Source organism: Osmerus eperlanus, chromosome 17 (genome assembly GCF_963692335.1).
Source record: "Osmerus eperlanus chromosome 17, fOsmEpe2.1, whole genome shotgun sequence".
In the NCBI taxonomy this organism is placed as follows: domain Eukaryota; kingdom Metazoa; phylum Chordata; class Actinopteri; order Osmeriformes; family Osmeridae; genus Osmerus; species Osmerus eperlanus.
In genome coordinates, this window is record NC_085034.1 from 14,522,750 (window position 1) to 14,540,596 (window position 17,847).

The 17,847-nt window shown below is 42.5% G+C and overlaps 1 protein-coding gene across 2 annotated transcripts in view; it reads right to left on the reverse strand.

The window, feature by feature from the left end:
- Positions 1-15,323, reverse strand: part of chst11 (carbohydrate (chondroitin 4) sulfotransferase 11) — an 83,444-nt gene extending 68,121 nt beyond the window's left edge. The window contains exon 1 of one of the 2 annotated variants that reach the window (XM_062482879.1): positions 15,080-15,323. In XM_062482879.1, the coding sequence (XP_062338863.1) occupies positions 15,080-15,197 (118 nt within the window). In that variant the 5' untranslated portion in view covers positions 15,198-15,323. The remainder of the gene's footprint in view (positions 1-15,079) is intronic. The other variant, XM_062482880.1, reaches the window with a different exon arrangement.
- Positions 15,324-17,847: the final 2,524 nt, after the last annotated feature.

The following is a 17,847-nucleotide window of genomic DNA, read 5'->3' on the forward strand; positions in this document are numbered from 1 at the left end:
AGTGGGGGGGGGGGGGGGGGGGGGCAGGACGCACAGACCTAGTTGGCTTTAGAGGGCTGTCAACGGGGCATGGAAGCTCCTATTGGGTCGAACAAGGTGTCAATCAAAAGGGGAGGGTTCAACGGACATTTTGATACCTTCATTTTGTAAATACTCCGTTGCTAACCGGAGAAAATAACACTTTTATGTGAACAAGTTGTTTCTTCCGTCGGCTAACTTGCATAATGAAACAAAGGATAATGGCTATTCATGAACGTAAAACATTGTATTTGGACGAATTACTTTACATGGTTAGATACTTTGAACCCTTGGGACTTACGCAGATCAAGTTTTGATGGCATGATTTGCACACCTGGACCTATTTGAACAACTTAGGGTGAGTACAACTTTTTTCTTTGGCATTGTTGAAGGAATGTTCACCGGAAAAAGACGTTGACTTTGCTTGCTATTGCGACTTGATCTTGAATTGGTTTATTTCAATGGAAGCACAAGAATCGTAGCTTTCCAACGATGTATAACATGTGTAGCGTCTAAAAAATATATTTGTTAGAATTTAGTGCGTCGTAACTGAGGGAGGGGGAGGCAGCATTTTTGTCTCGCGGGCGAAACAGGAGCGTAACGGAACGTTAAATCCAATTCAACCAACGCAATCGCTACCAAGACGAACACAGCAGTAGTCTAGTACTGTGCCGTAGTAGTACAATTTACCGGGGCAGCTTCTCCACACAGGGCTATATCGCATTTTGCGTTGTTACTGACAATGATCGCTACCAGTGAGCTTTTTATGAATGAGCGATTTTCCACTAAATAAATGTCAAGCTTATTTACGTTTTGGGGGGCATATTTTCCGTTAGCAGATGGTACTGTTTGAATCGCGATTCCATCTTCTACTGCCGGGCAACATCGTAGAATAATCTTCAAAGGGGGTTCTTTATTAATGAATGAATGCAATGAGTAGGCTAAATGCCTGAAAATATCATGAGAAGGGAAAAACTTAAAATGACGTTTAAGTCATAGAGATTAGGTCAATTTTTACACCGGTCTGCCCAATTTATTCGTTTTGTTTCAACGATGAGGCTGCCTCTTGCAGGGGAAATGAGAAGACATCTATTTCATTCTACACTTCACTCGTATTTTCAGTTGTAAATGAGCAGCAAAAAAAAAATGCTTTTAAATCTATGTCATCTTTATAAATAATAAGTATGCATTTTTATATAAAATATACAGAAATATCAGTTGTAAAAATGTCATTCAAAAACGGACCCCTGTGCAACCGACGCAAGCAAGCACACCCTACAATTTCCCCAGAAATTGTACCCTCTCTAGTTTCTTATGCTGCCTGCCTCAATAGAGCGTCTGCTGCCTTACTTACATTCTCTGTTTACATTTAAACAAATTATCGCCAAAATGTGTGCAATTGAGCAACTAAATCCTACACCTCTTTGTTACATTTTCAATTCCTCTTTGAATTCTTAAATTTACCATCCCAGACCTTCCTCTCTCCGTCACTGTCACCATTTTTCTTCTATTTCGTCTGTGCTCTTTGCAATGTTTGCCAAGAATCCCGACAAGCCCACATCAACACAAGGTCAGTGCTAAAAAAACACAGCAGTTATTCTGACCCAGAGCCTAGCCTGACCATATCCAGCATGTCTGAGCCATAATGTTCAGCTGCCCGTACTTCACATACAACAATCCAAGCAATGTGCAGGCACACAGAGAGGAAGCGTAACCAGTCAGCACACATACGTCTATGACAGAATGGCACATGGTCCTGTCCTGGTCTAAACAGGAAGTCTTCGGGATTCAGTTGGGTCATTGTTTTCATCTCCTGTTTCCTGTCCGCACCTAAAACGTAATCAACCGTTGCCAAAGAGAGAAAAAACATGTTTTACTTATGTCGAGCCCAAAGACTCATGAATATAATTAGAATATGTCTATATATACTATCTTAAAAAGACATCATTCAAATGTAAGCACAGAAAATCCCAGGACCTAAACTTGACATCTGGATTGTACCATTTTCGAGGGACACAAACAAGGGGGTTGTTTGTATTGTTATGGTCAGCATCTTCATCCTTTGTGCCAGCTCAAAAACCTCTGATTATGCTATATCTTGCAGCGCTGCAACTCATGCACCACAAAATTATAGCGTGCATCCAAAGACTGAGTTGTTCTAAAATAGACAGAAGGGTAAATTATAGCCCCCTGTGTGTGTATATGTGTTTCAGTCAACCCTGAAAGAAACTTCAGAAGAGGTCATGAAGAAAGACGAAGAGGATTTTAAAGAATTTCTAATGTCACACACCTTGATCCATGGCATCTGTGACCGTGACACTGGAAGGGGATTTGTTGGAAATTGATACACACTGGCCCCAGAATGAGAGTTATGTGTACTTCCCTCTGGTGGGATGCCTTCTCCGCCCTGTCACCGATTCAGAGAGAGAGTGAGAGACTCCGATTGCTTTTGAATGGTGTTGATGGCATATGACTACAAGTACTTACCAGATGCCCCCACCCCACATCACTGTCCCCTACTACCCTTCCTTTGTTTCCACAGGAACGGACGGACCCCTGCCTGTTCAGCATGCTTGCGGTGGGAGGTGTTGTCTTTCTCTTCCATCACCTCACTTCCATCACCATCTCATCTACCCTCGGCCGTCCATCATCCTTGATACTTGTTTTCTCTCCCTCTCCTCTCTTCCACTTACTTCCCCCGCTCCCTCCGTCTGCAGGTAGCTGATACACACTCCTCAGAAACAGGTCCGGATGCAGCCTGCTTTGACTGGGGGTGCAGTGAACATTTCTGGGGGGTATCATGATTACGGAAAGGGATCGTATTATTTTTTATATTGATACCATATTTGAGACTGCTTAACGATCCAAGTGTTAATCAAGCATGGAGCCAGATGTTGTAAACATTTGGGGCTTATCCCAAACCTAGGACGTAGTCTAGGTTAAATGTGATGATAGATAGGGACCTCCACACTTGATGCGAGCGCACACAGCGACGAACAAATCATTTTGGCAATAATTTGAGCGCAAAATAGTTTTTTTTATCTTTATGTAACATAAACATTACGTTGAACTCATATTTTTATATTTACCGAAAATATAAAAGCTAGCCCACCCCTGCACCCCCCTGGATCCAGCAAGCCATGCTCATTAATATCTTATAATCAGAAACTTTGGGGACTCATCGAACCCGACAGTAACGGAAAGATCAACATCACACGTACACACACACGAGAATGCGCACAAGAATGATGGTATGTCTTCTGTAGGCCTACAGAAGGTGACAAGGGCTCTCCTTGCTCTTCTGCTTGCTAACAGCTGGTCTCATTGATGCTCTACATCTCAAACATTGACGGAGGGATGACATGAGGGACAGAGGAGGGGAAAGAATATCTTAACGTTGTCCTTGACCAAGCAAATCTCCTTCCTGTCATCTTCTCTCTCTCTTCTCACCTCTCTCTCTTTGCTCTCTCTACCTTTTCTTTCCTTTTTCTCTTTGCTCTCTCTCCTCTCTGTCTCTTCTCTCTCTCCCTTCTCCTTCCTCTCTCTTTGCTCTTTCCCTTCTGTCTCTCCTCTCTGCTCTCTCTTCTCTCTTTATGTTATCTTATCTCTCTCCCTTCTCTCTCTCTCCTCCTCTCTTTCTCCGTCTCCTCTCTCTCTCACGTGGCCTGAGGTGACCTGTCCAGACATAATACAGACACAACAGTCATGAGACAAGGTGGGACTGTGTGCGTGTCTGTGCGCGTTTACACCCTGTGTATCTGAGCTGTACTGTGTATCTGTGTACCCTTTACACCCTTTTTCTCAGTCAGGAGGCGTTTATTTGTTCCTCAGACATTTGCGTCGGGGTGCACCGTCCAACACCCGTACGCTGAGGGATCAGAGGGATCCAAAATTCCCATCCAGGGCGGCATCTGGGCATCTGCCCTAAAACTCCACAGTCAGGGCTCACAGACTTGCGATAGTGCCCAGCTCTACGCAGCGCCGAGCCAGCGACGCTGGCAGAACAACCAGGCACACAGACGCTCAACAAATATCCCAGCGAGAGGGAGAAGAAAAACATGGAGGGCGAGACTGAATGAGAGTCAAGATCATTCTCCTGAGAATAAGGAAAAAAAAGAAAGATAGAAATAAACAATGGAATTAATGAAGGCTACTGTGAAAGAGTGAGAGACAGATAGTGGAAGGCCTGCCCTACTAGAGGCAGGTTTTACATGTTTTCCCAGTAGCCAGAGAGAGTCGAGTAGGGGTGGAATGGTACATGTATTCGTACCGAACCGTACGGTACTGGCGTCACGGTTCGGTGCATGAAATTACACGGAGAATACACAGTATAAAAATAAATAAAACTTGCGTGCAAATTAATTAATGTAACGGGAACTACTGTTAGATACTCGTGTTCTTTAGGGACATCTAATCTGTAGCTCTGAAGCTCTGTTTGGCGCCGCCGTGAGTCAGAGATAGGCTAGCTAGCAGCACCAAGGGCGAGGGGTGGCGACCCACGAGAGATAGAGGACCCGTCGGCCTTTTTAAGATTGCAAGTTCGGTTTCCCATTCAGTTACAGTAGGACAGGCAATAGAGTGGTGGATAAGACAAGCACTGTGTGTCTGCGTTGTTCAGCAGTTGTGGGCAGTGACGTGCAGTCTGGGTAGGCAAGGTAGGCACTGCCTACCCTGCCAAAATTAAAACGTACATTTTTTATTAAATAATTTTATTTAATAAACTTGTATTTTTACTGTTTATTCTTGTGATTTATATATGCAATATGTGTGTTATTCTAATTGTTTAGACGTTACGATGACGAATGTAGCAGTTACGCATAATCAAATATTTTTTTTGAATAAGCAGTGCTTTTACTGGCCGTTCACTGCGGACAACAAGCAAAAAACTCACTTGCGCACTTCAATCCTGTATTCTTCAACATGTACAGTACCAGTCAAAAGTTTGGACACATTTTCCCATTCAAGTGCCTAGCCTCTTACTGACATCACCGCACGTCACTGGTTGTGGGGTATGTGAGTGGAAATACATCTAACATGCTAACGCATATAACGCATCTGGCGTGTGCTAAATGACTAAAAATATCCAATGCCATCACCCCTTACAGTGCTTAACCAGCCATTAGATACACATACAAATAGGGCCAAAACAATTACTGATGCAATCAGAATTTACATGTCATCTTCAATGCGCAGTATTCACTCGTAGAGGAATCTGGTTTGTTTTGCTTTTCCCTCCGTTATACCGAACTCGTACCGAACCGTGATGTCTGAACCGCGGTATGAACCGAACCGTGAATTCAGTTTACCGTTCCACCCAACAGTGACCGGAGTTGAGCTGTGTTCCCTAAATAAATGCACAGAAGTCGCAAGCCAGTCATCGCCTCCTTATTCAACGCTGCAGCACTGGGGTGAGTGTTACAGTATTCTGAATACTTGGATGACTTCCACATTGAATTGCATTTTATAATTGTAGGAATGCGGCCATCAAATCCTACTTACTAAAAACTGCGTTTCCCGATAACAATGGATCTTAGTTGTTACAAGGGTTCTCTACGAGCAAAATAACGAACCATCGTTATTTCTTACGTGCGTCTCCTGAACATGCTCGTAAGGAGAACTCTCGTACGTGTCTCTGAATAACTACTTGAGAGTGGATGAGAGGCATGCTTTGGCCAACCATGGTATGTGAGTTTGCATCCCCCGTGCATGTGGTGGCTATGCATTGGCTTAGCCAATAGCATTGCAGAAGGAAAGAACGAGAGGCAATGACATGGAAGCAATAGATGTAGTTGTGTTCGTACATTGTAGAAACCACCAGATAGAAGTTCTGGGAAATGCATGGAGTTGCCTTAATTTATTTCGAGAATGAATAAACTCAGATAAGATAAGTATCGTAATGTAATCCATTGATTTCAACAATGTAACTGTATTCTAAATACCAACTATTTAAATTGTAACTGTAACGGAAAACAGTTACTCATAATTTGTATTCTGAATACAACGCCGGTACAAGTATCCTGTTACTCCCCAACACTGGTCAAGTCTAAACGCCTTCCTCCACTTCATTAAAACTATCATTCACTTCCTTCACACACTAAAGTCCATAGACACACACACACTGCATTCACTTCCTTGAATATACTGTGCTAGCTGTGTTATGCTTGCTAGTTTCGTTTTGATTGTCAACATACTGACGTTGCTCGTCACAAATGTCCTAATAAACTCATATAATAGGGTTCGCTTCTCTAGCTAGGCTACCTGTTCGCGCCGCCAGGTATCTCACACTGACGCAAGGCCTGTCACGTGACTACCACTGAAAATGTATGGTAGGCAAAATGTTGATCTACCGCCCTTCCTGAAAAAAATCCTAGGGAAAACACACTTGTATAGTCACACACCCATTTGGATCCTGAGTACTCTTGAGGTAAATAATAGCAGTGAGACTCAGAAGCAGAGAGTAAGAACCCTTCTATCACCGCCCAAAGATGCCCTAGGCCCCTCTCCTCCCCCCCCCCACCCCCCTCTCCCCTACGCTGCGCTGCGCAGCTGTCAATAATGTCAAAATGTGGTTGTCCAGTGCTCCTGCTCTAGCGACCAGCTCACCGTTCTGGGGACAAGAATATAAAATCAATATTTATTGGCTTCAGCCGAGTGATTACATTCCTATCTGGAGAGGGGTGTGTGTCTGCACACGTGCACGTGCGGAGACAACCTACTCACTGCTCTGCCTGACAAATCTGGCAAACCACAAAACACCCCCACTGTCACACACAGACGTTAACCACAAACACTCACAGACCCACGGAACAGACAGACAAGCACTCACAGACAAATACACACATGTTGACAGACAACCACAAACCAGCCAGATGTGAGATGGAAGTCAGAAAAGGTGGCAACAATTCTTCTTCTAGACATACCTCTTCCTTTTAAAGGAATGAGTGAGTGTCATTAGAACAGATAGTGAGTCTCTTGCAAACATGCAGCTTAATTTGTAACAATACAATTGAGATCCTATTCCAATTGAATACCTGCAAACCAAGTTACAGTATGATGTATGGTCATACACAACTGTCAAGTAGTGTTGTCACAAGAGTAAATTTGCAACACAAACCACCATTAAACACAGCCAAGACAGTAAATGTTTTCAGTCAGAGATCTGACTGAGATTTGATTGAGCTGCAATGCGTTTTTACGAGCCTGTAGTGAGCAGATGTGAACGGGTTGAAAACACCGCTTAGGGCTGACATTTTCCTTCATTAACGTTCCTCCCTCCATTCCCACCTCTATCAGAGAGGAAAACGAGGAGGTAATGATTGGTTAGGTCAGACAGACAGAACCCATCCCACACCCTTCTCTCGCCGCCACCTTTCCATCAGAACATCTGGCATCCCTTTATCTGGGCAGTCTGTACTGAGACACACACAAACTTCCACCACCTCTCACCCAATTACATCTACAGTGTGTGTTTGTGTCAGGACATGTGCTCCCATTACTCACATGCTTTTTAAAACAGCTGTCTAAGGAATCAAAACCATAAATCAGCAACACAAACACCTGAACATCTCAAATCAAGTCCCAGTTGTCTTCTGCTATAACTTCATACACTAAGGGCCATGAAGTTGGGTCAGACACCAGGACCAGAGAGAGAATGTGTCTCAGTTCATTAGAAGACAGAAACCATCTCTTTAAACTCTGGCATTTCTGGGGTTTTCTGAAGAGAACCGCTAGCCATCAGAGAAAAGATACATTTTTACCACCATGTGTAATACCATAGGTAAGTGTGTGTATATGTATGTGTTTTGTCTCCTGAGGCAGTAAGGCTTAACCAGACGAGGCCCATGAGAGGACATCAGAGAGGCACAGGAAATTGGCTGGGCTGGGCTGGAGGGTGGGGGAGTAGGCTCACTTTCTGTTTCTAGAGTAGAAGACTTTATCTGTTTATTGTGACTAACAGAAACAAGTCTGTGTTTATTGTCCTCCTTTGATGGAATTTCAACAGTTGTTACTGACTCAATGGCTGTAACTGGATGTCGTATGTGTGTGTGTATGCATGCGCGCCACCATGTGTCAGTGCCACCGGTGTCAAAGCCAGGCCTCCCAACTAATAGAGTCCAGACCATCAAGCAGATGGCTATCATTAGACGATTAGGCCCCCTTTGATGTTGCCCTAGGCTGCCGCCTGGACAAAAGTTAATTTAAACACAAGGCCACTTAAATAGGGTGGGTACCGAAACCCGGTTCCATTATGGAACCGGTTCCTATGCAACCGGTAGGATTCGGGTCGGATTAGAATGCAAATTTCGGTTCCTCATTTCGGTTCCACTTAATGTGTTGACTGAAATATTTTCCCTCTGTCGCTCCGAAACGGACGTAAAAATATCACACTTTCTTTGTAGTCTACCGTTAGCTAGCTACCGTAAATGTAGGCTACTTTTAAAATGCCAGATTTTCCCACTGGGCTCACCAAAACGGACGTAAAAGCATATAACCAATTACTGTACGTGATCGCTAGTAAACATATTACACTTGCTTTGCTAGTAGTAGATTTGTAATAATCTACCTAAAACTTACACGAGACCGGGGGTACTCATTAGGCGGACCGCGGTCTGGATCCGGACCTAGACGCAATACAATTTGGACTGAAGCCAAAATCAACATTCTAATTTAGTCATGATCCAAGCGAGTTTTCATTGGTTCTTGATTTCGCGCTATAGCCTAGCTTATATTTTGTTCCTACTAGATGTGGTTTCCATCTTCTGTGTCCAATCCAAAGGTCCAATCAGGAGCTGTAATAATTGTAATTACCATGACAACTCACTCAATGTTGGCCGCAACCTCTGTAGGTCACGCAGGTTGTGTGTGTCATTCGCAACCACGCAGGCTAATCAATTTTCTGCTGTTTCTTCCTGAGCAAAAATCATGCCGTGCTCTAAACCCAACAAAAAGTGAAAAGTGGATTCAGAAAATCGCGAATTTCAAGTATGCATTTGTGCTGCCGGTGGGGAGCACAAAACCGATGTGTTTAATCTGCAATGAGACGGTTGCCCTTGTCAAAAGTGGTAATGTGAAACGTCACTATGACACAAAGCATAGACACTTTGAACAAAATTACCCCCAGAACTCTGAGGTAAGCCTAGGGCCAGAAAAATAAACCATCACTGTTCCGGACCCTGGACTGAATGGAAATTTGGTGAGTGGACCTTTTGGGTTTCTAATTGTATACCCCTGCACTAGACCTACATTTAAAACTTTAAATAATCATATTGTACTGTAAAGAAATAACTAAATATTTAATGGAGCAGCACATGTGTCAGAATATGTGGCCACACTGTAACTGCTTAATAAAGGAGTTAAAGGTGACATGACATGCTGTTTTTGGATTCTTTTATATAGGCCTTAGTGGTCCCCTAATACTGTATCAGAAGTCTCTTTCCCGAAATTCAGCCTTGGTGCAGAATTACAGCCACTACTAGCCGTCCCACAAGGAGCTTTCCTCAGAACGCGCTGTTTTGGTGTCTGTAGCTTTAAATGCTAATGAGGAGCGGAGGGGCGGCACCATGCGCTAATGTTTACAATGGATGTATCGCAATGGCTGTAGCCCCGTTGCTGTAAGATGCCTCGAATTTGCCCATTCTCATCTGATAACCCTGGTTTGCAGAGGTAAACACTCAGTCATTTCAATGAGGGGAAAGGCGGATATTGCGCGCACCATAACACCAACAGCAGAACGGTTATCCAAATAACAAAGAAGTGTACAACACTCACGTTACAGCATGTGTATTCACACACATACTTGATGCTATCTACCTTTCCATTAGCGACAGTAACTCAGCTGTTAGCTGCAGAGCTAATGTTACAGCCACATTCTAAGGGTAGCAAGCTAGGTAACCATATACAGTAAAGCTACAAAATGATATAGCATTAGTTATATCAGTTACTTGTCCGAGCTTAGTAGCTGAACGAAGGAGAGTTAGTACTGATCTAGAATTTAATTTCAGCAATGCCAGTTTTGTAATAGCTCAAGTTGAGGAAACAGTCGTGGCTGAAGTGTTTGGCGCAGACATACAAAACAAATGCGCCTACAACAGAAGTTGTGTAGGCGCATTTCCAGAGAAAATAAAATTAAGACACTGGGTCTTCAGAGGCTCGGATGAAGGAACTGTAAAAAGATTTTTGTTTTCCTTTGTACATCCAAACTGAGCAAATGTAATGCTTCGTTCGTTTCCAAGCCATGATGTCTCGAGGATAAAAACACCTTGTGACGTCACAAGGAGGAGATTTTCAAACAGAGCAATTGAGCCTTCATTTTCTCAAAGGCGGAGAAGAACACCCAGGGCTTGGTTTACACCTATCGAAAATTCTAGCCACTGAGGGACCAAAGGCAGGCTAGGGGAAATCATATTACAGTTAAATAACCTCCTAAAGTGAAGTTTTCATGTCATATCACCTTTAAACTTCAAAATATTGTACACGCATGGGTACTTTTTCTGTATTTCTGAATGACAGGAAATACAGATAGAAAGACAATGGCAAAATGTAATTTCATATATTTACATTAAAATTACTGCAAAATATCGTTACTTAAAAATACACTAAGATTTTGTTTTTTTCACCAAATTGTTCTGTTAAAACAGATCATTTCACTTTATCAAAACAAGCTATTTTAACAGTTATTTTGCAGATATTTACTTTCATCCCACGGACAACTAACTTCTTAATAACTTCTTTGGTTTAGACATAGGAACCTTGAATTGTGAACTGAGCTTGGGTAGTTGACGTCATGCAATCCCAGCATGTACCAGTCAATATCAAAGACTACAATAGCCTGCAAAGGCCTTTTTGGGGCAATCTCGTTGTTTATGATCATTGACCAATGCAGTTTTAGTAACTCTCTCTCTTGGAAGTTGCTTTGGATAAAAGTGTCTGCTAAATGAATAAATGTAAAGACTCCAGAGTAGGAAGAAGGAAAGTTGATTAGATAGTTGTGTAGCGGCAACACTCCTGTTACCCAGAATGCCCCGCGGCAAGCTGAGAAGCTACAGAGTTAAAGGTTTAAGCTTAGTTTGATGATATCTTGTTTTGGCTTTATTGAATATTTGTATTTATTGAAAATGCTGTATTTTTACATTGAAGTAAAAAAAAAAACGTGTCGCAACATGGGTTTATAATGTGAACATACACAACGTACATATGTTTGTACAATTACAAATCGTTTTTCCCCCCGCAAATTTGGTTTATTCAGGATAATAGTACACATTTAAAATTAGATATGCAGTTTCTTTACAGAGAAGTTCAATTAACAAAAGTCATATTTACCAGCAAAGAACAGCCTGTAATGTAATCACAGATATATCTTGTAAATTTGGTACAGGAAAATTACAATAATTTTACGGTTGATTCATGTCATTTAATGGCTTTAATCTGGCGTCCCAGCTGCCAGATTGTTTCTGTTTTTTTTTACAATGTTTTATTTTACAGTGTGTTAAATTATTGTAGTTGCGTGTTAGGTGACTTAGGTGTACTTATTATATATTTAAGTAGGCTACTTTAAAACATGAATATATTGTTTCAATTTCCCAAAAAAATGCAATTAAAAAAAAAACTATCAAAGAGCCTTTCTTTGATGTCATTTTTAAGTTTTTCAAGAATAGGAATAGGAATCGTTTAGGAATCGAAATTGTTTACCGGTTCGGCATCGGAATTGTAAAAATCCAAACGATACCCAACCCTACACTCAAAACTGAGCCTAATGGAGAGGGATTCTACATATGTAAGAAATACACATATTTAAAACACACATGGTGGCATAGAACAAGTGTGTGTTTGTGTTTTGAAGCCCATCCCCCCTGGGTTTGTAAGTCAAGCTGTGGAGGAAAACAATCAACCGTAACATCATACGAAATAGGACTTCCGGGATACACACGTTCCCATAACACACAGAAGCACACACACACACACTATCACATGGTGACAAGAGAATTGGGACAATGGGGCTGGGAAAGTGGGGAGTGTTAAGCAAGAGACAGAGAGAGAAATTGAGAGGCGAGTGCGAGAAAACGGAACAGTTCTCATTCAATCTCTTTAGGTCATCTTTTGTTTCGAAAGCCTGTTTAAATTGTTTTTTTAATGATGATAAACACAAAGAATAGTGGTTTTGAGAACAGAGACGAGCAGGAAAGAGGTAAAAACTCAAAAGTCCCACATCAAAACATCCCCCAAACATCTCCAAACACAAAGAAGAAACTAAGTATTTTCCTCGCTCAAAGTAGACATTCTTGTTCAAGAAGAGGTGCTGACAGTCAGTGACTCAGCAGTTCCCTTTAAAGTGAGCATCAGTTCTTTCTGACATAGCACTTACACTAGCAGTCATGAGGAATTTCGAGCTTCTCAAAGAAATTCCATGCTTGGCCATCTAATTTTTCCTGAGACCTGTGAATCTCTGTTTCACCGTAGCCCCTTCTTCTACCTTTCTTCTCTGACGTCCATCATTGTGGTAATATTTCTCAACATAATTTCATAGTATTCCACAGTAGGCTGGTCTGTTGGGCCTGTCACCAGCCACAGTCAGCTGAATGGGGGGCAGAAGTTCATTGTAGGAAGGTGAAATGTGAGTGTGTGACTTTGAAGGCAGAGCGCACAAATAGGTCAGTCTTCTGACTAGGTGAAAAGAGGTTGGCTGAAAATAGTCACAGCAAGAGCATACACACACACACATATTCACTCACCATCTCCTTAAGCCCTCCAGGCATCTCTCAGACAAACAATATTAACCCTTGTGCTGCCTTCGGGTCACATGACCCGAAGGTTCACAACGAACCATCGTTGTGTTTACCCAATTTTACCCAATACAAAACCAAATTTGTTTAATTTTCTTTTAACCTTCGCGATGTGGGGGGTCTGAGACAGCCCGATGGTTAAAAGAAAATGCTTCACTTTGTTTTTGTATGCAGTAAAGTTGTCGCAATACGACGGTGGGTCACAATGACTGATGGGTCAGAATGACCCGAAGATAACACAAGGGTTAAAGCTGCAATAGATAACGTTCTAAAACAAATTGAAATTTAAGAAACGGCACCCCCACTTCTTGTCTGAACTTCCCTGCTTTCCTCCAGCTCAAGTTTTATTGAGAGTAGGTTCACAAAATAAGCCCAGGAGGAAGGCCCGCCTCGCCGAACACAATTGGCTGAAAAAGCATTGCTGGAACATAATTGGATGGAAAGTAGCGGGCAGCTCCAAAAACTGAGCTATCTGTTGCTAACCAACTCTCAGAGGGCCTCATTAGCTAACACACCATGTTTATAAGGGACAAAACGTATTGTACCTTGTACCTTTACCCTGACATATTAACTGTTGCTGTAATCCCAGAGCTAAATTCCTCCATTAAAGGCCTTGCAATGAGCAGCCAGTCTGACAGATCCAAGCAGACAGTACTGACAAAACCTTTAAACTTTAACTTGGGCTGTGGGATCGTTCTCAGACAAGTAGAATAAGAGTTAACAGGGCAAGCCCCCTCCCCCACCCCCCACCACCTCCATCACCACCCCAAGAGAGGCCTGTGCACAAACCTAAACACCAACACAACACAACAGCACAAATGTTGCACACCCTGATCTGCCAAAACCGCAAACCACTTCCCCATTTGACTTGAATAGCTTCCATTTGACGTCTACGCACAGCTTATGGAAGCTAAGAAGAGGGAGAACCCAACTAACAAACACCAACTGAAGAGTTTGTTCCCTCAACCGTATCTGAGGCTATGGAGAATGAAGAGTGTGTGCTCTGGAAGACCATAACTGAGTGTGTATGTCAAACCCAGCGTAATGGGACTGCGTGTGTTTAAGAGAGAGCAAGTGTGTGTGTGTGTGTGTGAGGGGGTGGGAGAGAGAGATTGCGACCAGGAGGGAGAAGAAAGAAAAAGTGAAAAAAAAACTACACTAAATATACATGAACACAAACACCGAAGTGCAATAAAATATCAACAGGGGTGTTTCCTAACTTTGTAAGAGCTTGTGCAGTGGACTGGTCTTTTTATTTGAACATCGGCCGCCACACCACCGGGACAGACCCCTACCTCTATAGGCTACGCCAATGTTTTGTATTTAGCAAAATCCTACACCTTTCACATTCTCAAAGCAAATCCGCTCAATCTGATGCAACCTAGGTCAGACTCAACCGCTTTTCCAAAAAAACTGTCTCTCCCGGACCAGTCACCGAGCATGATACATTCCATTGCTCTAGTGGGTTCAACGACAGTGACTGACACACCGAAAATGGGAAATTCGACAGACTGCTAGACAATATGATCAACACAATGCGTGTTTTTTTTTCAGTTTCTCTTCATACATAAATGCCTACATTAGGCCTCTGTATTGCTGAACTGGTTATTTTATTTAGCCTGCATGCTCTTTGATCTGGACATTGAGCTACTAATGAACCAGTAGGTCACTGGAATAATTTCTAAGCTCTACACAGCTGCGCAGAGATGATTGTGTGTTACAGTAAACCTGTTGTAAGGCAATATTGGGAAATTGATGTTTGTACAGTGAAATATCGCGTGTCTAAACCGAGGGCTCTTTGATTCAGACGTACAGAGCGTCCACTGTACAGCCAGACCTCTCGCACTGAGCCGTGGCACAGTCCATTCCTGCCGCCGATTGTAGACAAAAAGCATCCACAGGGAGAGGGGGGAAAGGGAGAACGCCCCGACTTCCACAGCCGCTTGTCATATTCGGTACGCGAAAACATTTAAACCGCTATAGTGACACCAAACACAGAGCAGAGTGCTTTTCCCAAAATACTGCGCAAATGGTTAAACTAAACAATCAATGGCTTAACTGTGTGAACGTGTCTCACCTACAATAAGGTTATCGTCAATTCAACACACATTGGCACATATTTAACCATTTCGACCACAAGATATGGCGTTCACACGATAGGTTACTTATTCATTATTGATTAGGTTCTGATCTGCATTAATAAACAGCAAATACATCGATGTCAACGTGTCATAACAACACACGAGGGCACAGCGCTAGAGGATTTCATACATCGGACCTACCTGGCTGGAACATACTTTGGAAATAAAAGATGACCAGAATAAAAGATCCCAAACAAGTGGCAAGGACCATCCGGCATATTCTGCTCATCCTCATGAGTTCGAGCAGGTTCTGTTTCATGGCTAACGAGACTACGGATGATGCCGTTTGTTTTGTGAAGAGGCCAGTGTGGTCGAAGCGCCGGGGCTTGACGTGCAGCGGTGGTACTGATGGGGATACTCGCTGCAATTGTCCGCTCAACGAGCTCAATGTATTCGGTCTGGAACGTACTATTCCACTTCACTTGCTGAACTATAAGGGGAGGATCACATTTCTCTGCTCTGCCCCCTCTCACCGGGCAGAATGAGCGCACCCAAAACGTGTATCTATGCTGCTGATGTCCCCATTTTTGGGGGAAGACTACCATGGGAATTCCCTCAAATATAACGTTAAAGTTTTCACATTTTGCTTTTATAGATTTGATTTATAATAGATGACTTGTAGTTTTGTTTCAGTTTTAAATTTAGTTTCATTGTTGCTACACACAATAGTCGAATTGCATTTTCTTAGGCTGCATCAGAATCAGAATAGGTTTTTATTGCCATGTAAGTTAACACAAACAAAGAATTTACTGTGGCAGGAAGATGCAAACAATAAACATACAGATCTTAATTTTTTTTAAGTAGAAAAGGTAGAATGAATACAATTTAAAAAGTCTAATACTAAGAGCTAAACAATATCCTAAAGAGCTGAACAATGTAATATATAAAATATAAAAAGTTACAAAATATATGAAATCGGGCAGCATAGTGCAAAATGACTTGTGCAAATAGGTGGTGGATGGACTTATAAATATGAATATAAATAAAGTGTAATATCAGTGTGAGTCCTTGGCCTTGTTGAAGAGGCCAGACCAAGTTTTGGTCCTGATGGACCGCAGCCTTCTGCCGGAGGGGAGTAGCTGGAACAGAGTGTGTCCAGGGTGGGAGGAGACGGCCACAATCTTCCTAACTCGCCCCAGAGTCCTCGAGATGTGCAGGTCCTCGAGGGTAGGCAGATTGCAGCCGATCACTTTCTCAGCACTGCGGATGACTGTGGTTGTCTTTGGCAGGTTGAATTTCTTCAGCTGCCATAGGAAGTACAGCCTCTGTTGTGTTTTCTTTATGGGGGAGCTAATGTTCAGTTCCCACTTGAGGTCCTGGCAGGGGCGTGTACAGGGAGTGTCCAGGGGTGGCACTGGCCACTACTGAAAAGTGATTGGCCACCACTGGTGCCACCCCTACCATGCGATCGGCTATTTGCTGACAGTCTTGTCCATATGCATGAATACTGGCCAATGAAAAAAAATCTAAAATATGAGGGGTGGGAGTTCAGGATGAGAGGATGAGAGAAGACAATGATGATACTAACGTTGATTTTTCCATATGTGTGCTGGGAGATATTCGTAAGGATATAAACATTCAGAAACTAAACATGAGCTAGAAATTTGTATGACGTTATTCAACACCATGCAGCCCCTTTACTTTCGGTGTATGGAATACAGTTTGTATTCCAAAAATAGCCTGATGTAGTCTCTGCAGACTGTAGCTTGCTTTGCTAAATAGCATGCTAGCTAGCAAGCATTCACGATATGTGAGACTTTTATTTATAAGATGTTAAATACCAATGCCGTTTGTCTGTGTTTCACATGATAATTTGTTTGTAGTGTAGTTAACAAAAGTAACGCAATGCATTGTATTGTTATTCTGCCAAGCTTACTATATTAAGTGGAAATCATGATCCTGGCTTACTTTAGTAATAAGATGACCGAGGTGAAGTTAGTTTCATATTCGACATTTGACATTCGTCTCACATTCGGAAGACGCTACTTTGCAGCGTCGCATTAGGGACCGGGTAAAAACTACCCATACAATTTTGAAAAATTATGACTTATGAATATTTTTATGAATATAAAACCTCAAACGGACACCAGAGTATTCTAACAATGTCTGGTGTCCTCAGCCTTTACTTTTTCAATTAAGTTTCAAACAAAATTATAGAAAATCACTAATCTCTGAAAATAGCTTAATCCTCACAAATCTTAATAACTTTTTCAAAATTGTGTCAAAAAATCTCAAAAATACACCAGATTATTCCAATAATGTCTGGCCTACTTCCACATACAATACAAAAGAAAAAATCTTTGGAATTCTACATACGGCTGACGTGAGGTGAACATAATATTATTGAACAATGTGAACTTTCTGAAGAACAAAGAAATTCAGTCAGGCAAGACCGATCCCTGCACTCGGGCTTAATCGTAGTGTACACTACTCACTCCCCCCGCTAAGAACGCCCTACCTTCCCCCGTTCCCTGGTCGGGCGGTCACTTGGGTTCAGGTCAATTAGCGCTCCCGCTATCAATTAATGGCGTCACATGATCCGTGCCTTTAAATATTATTTTCTCCCTGTGTCGTTTGTCCATGCTATCAAGTGCGCGACCCTCCACCACCCCGTCGCCACCCGGTTCCTGTCTCTGTCTTCGGCTCGATTGGTCGTCGGCTGCCGCCACCGCCACCAGTGTCTGGACTCCGTGGGGGATTCTTCTTCGGGCGTTGGGCAGGCGCCTGTTGATCTATATATATAATTCCCCATGGGGTTCAAGCTCCAAACACCATAGTACATTTATTAGTCTGTAATAAACATCTTTCACTCATCCCAGGTCTCTCCTGAATGAAATGACTCTGACACAGGCAGCAATGAGCCCTTAACAGTGCCTGATGCAGTGTCTGCTCATCAAGGAATCCATAAA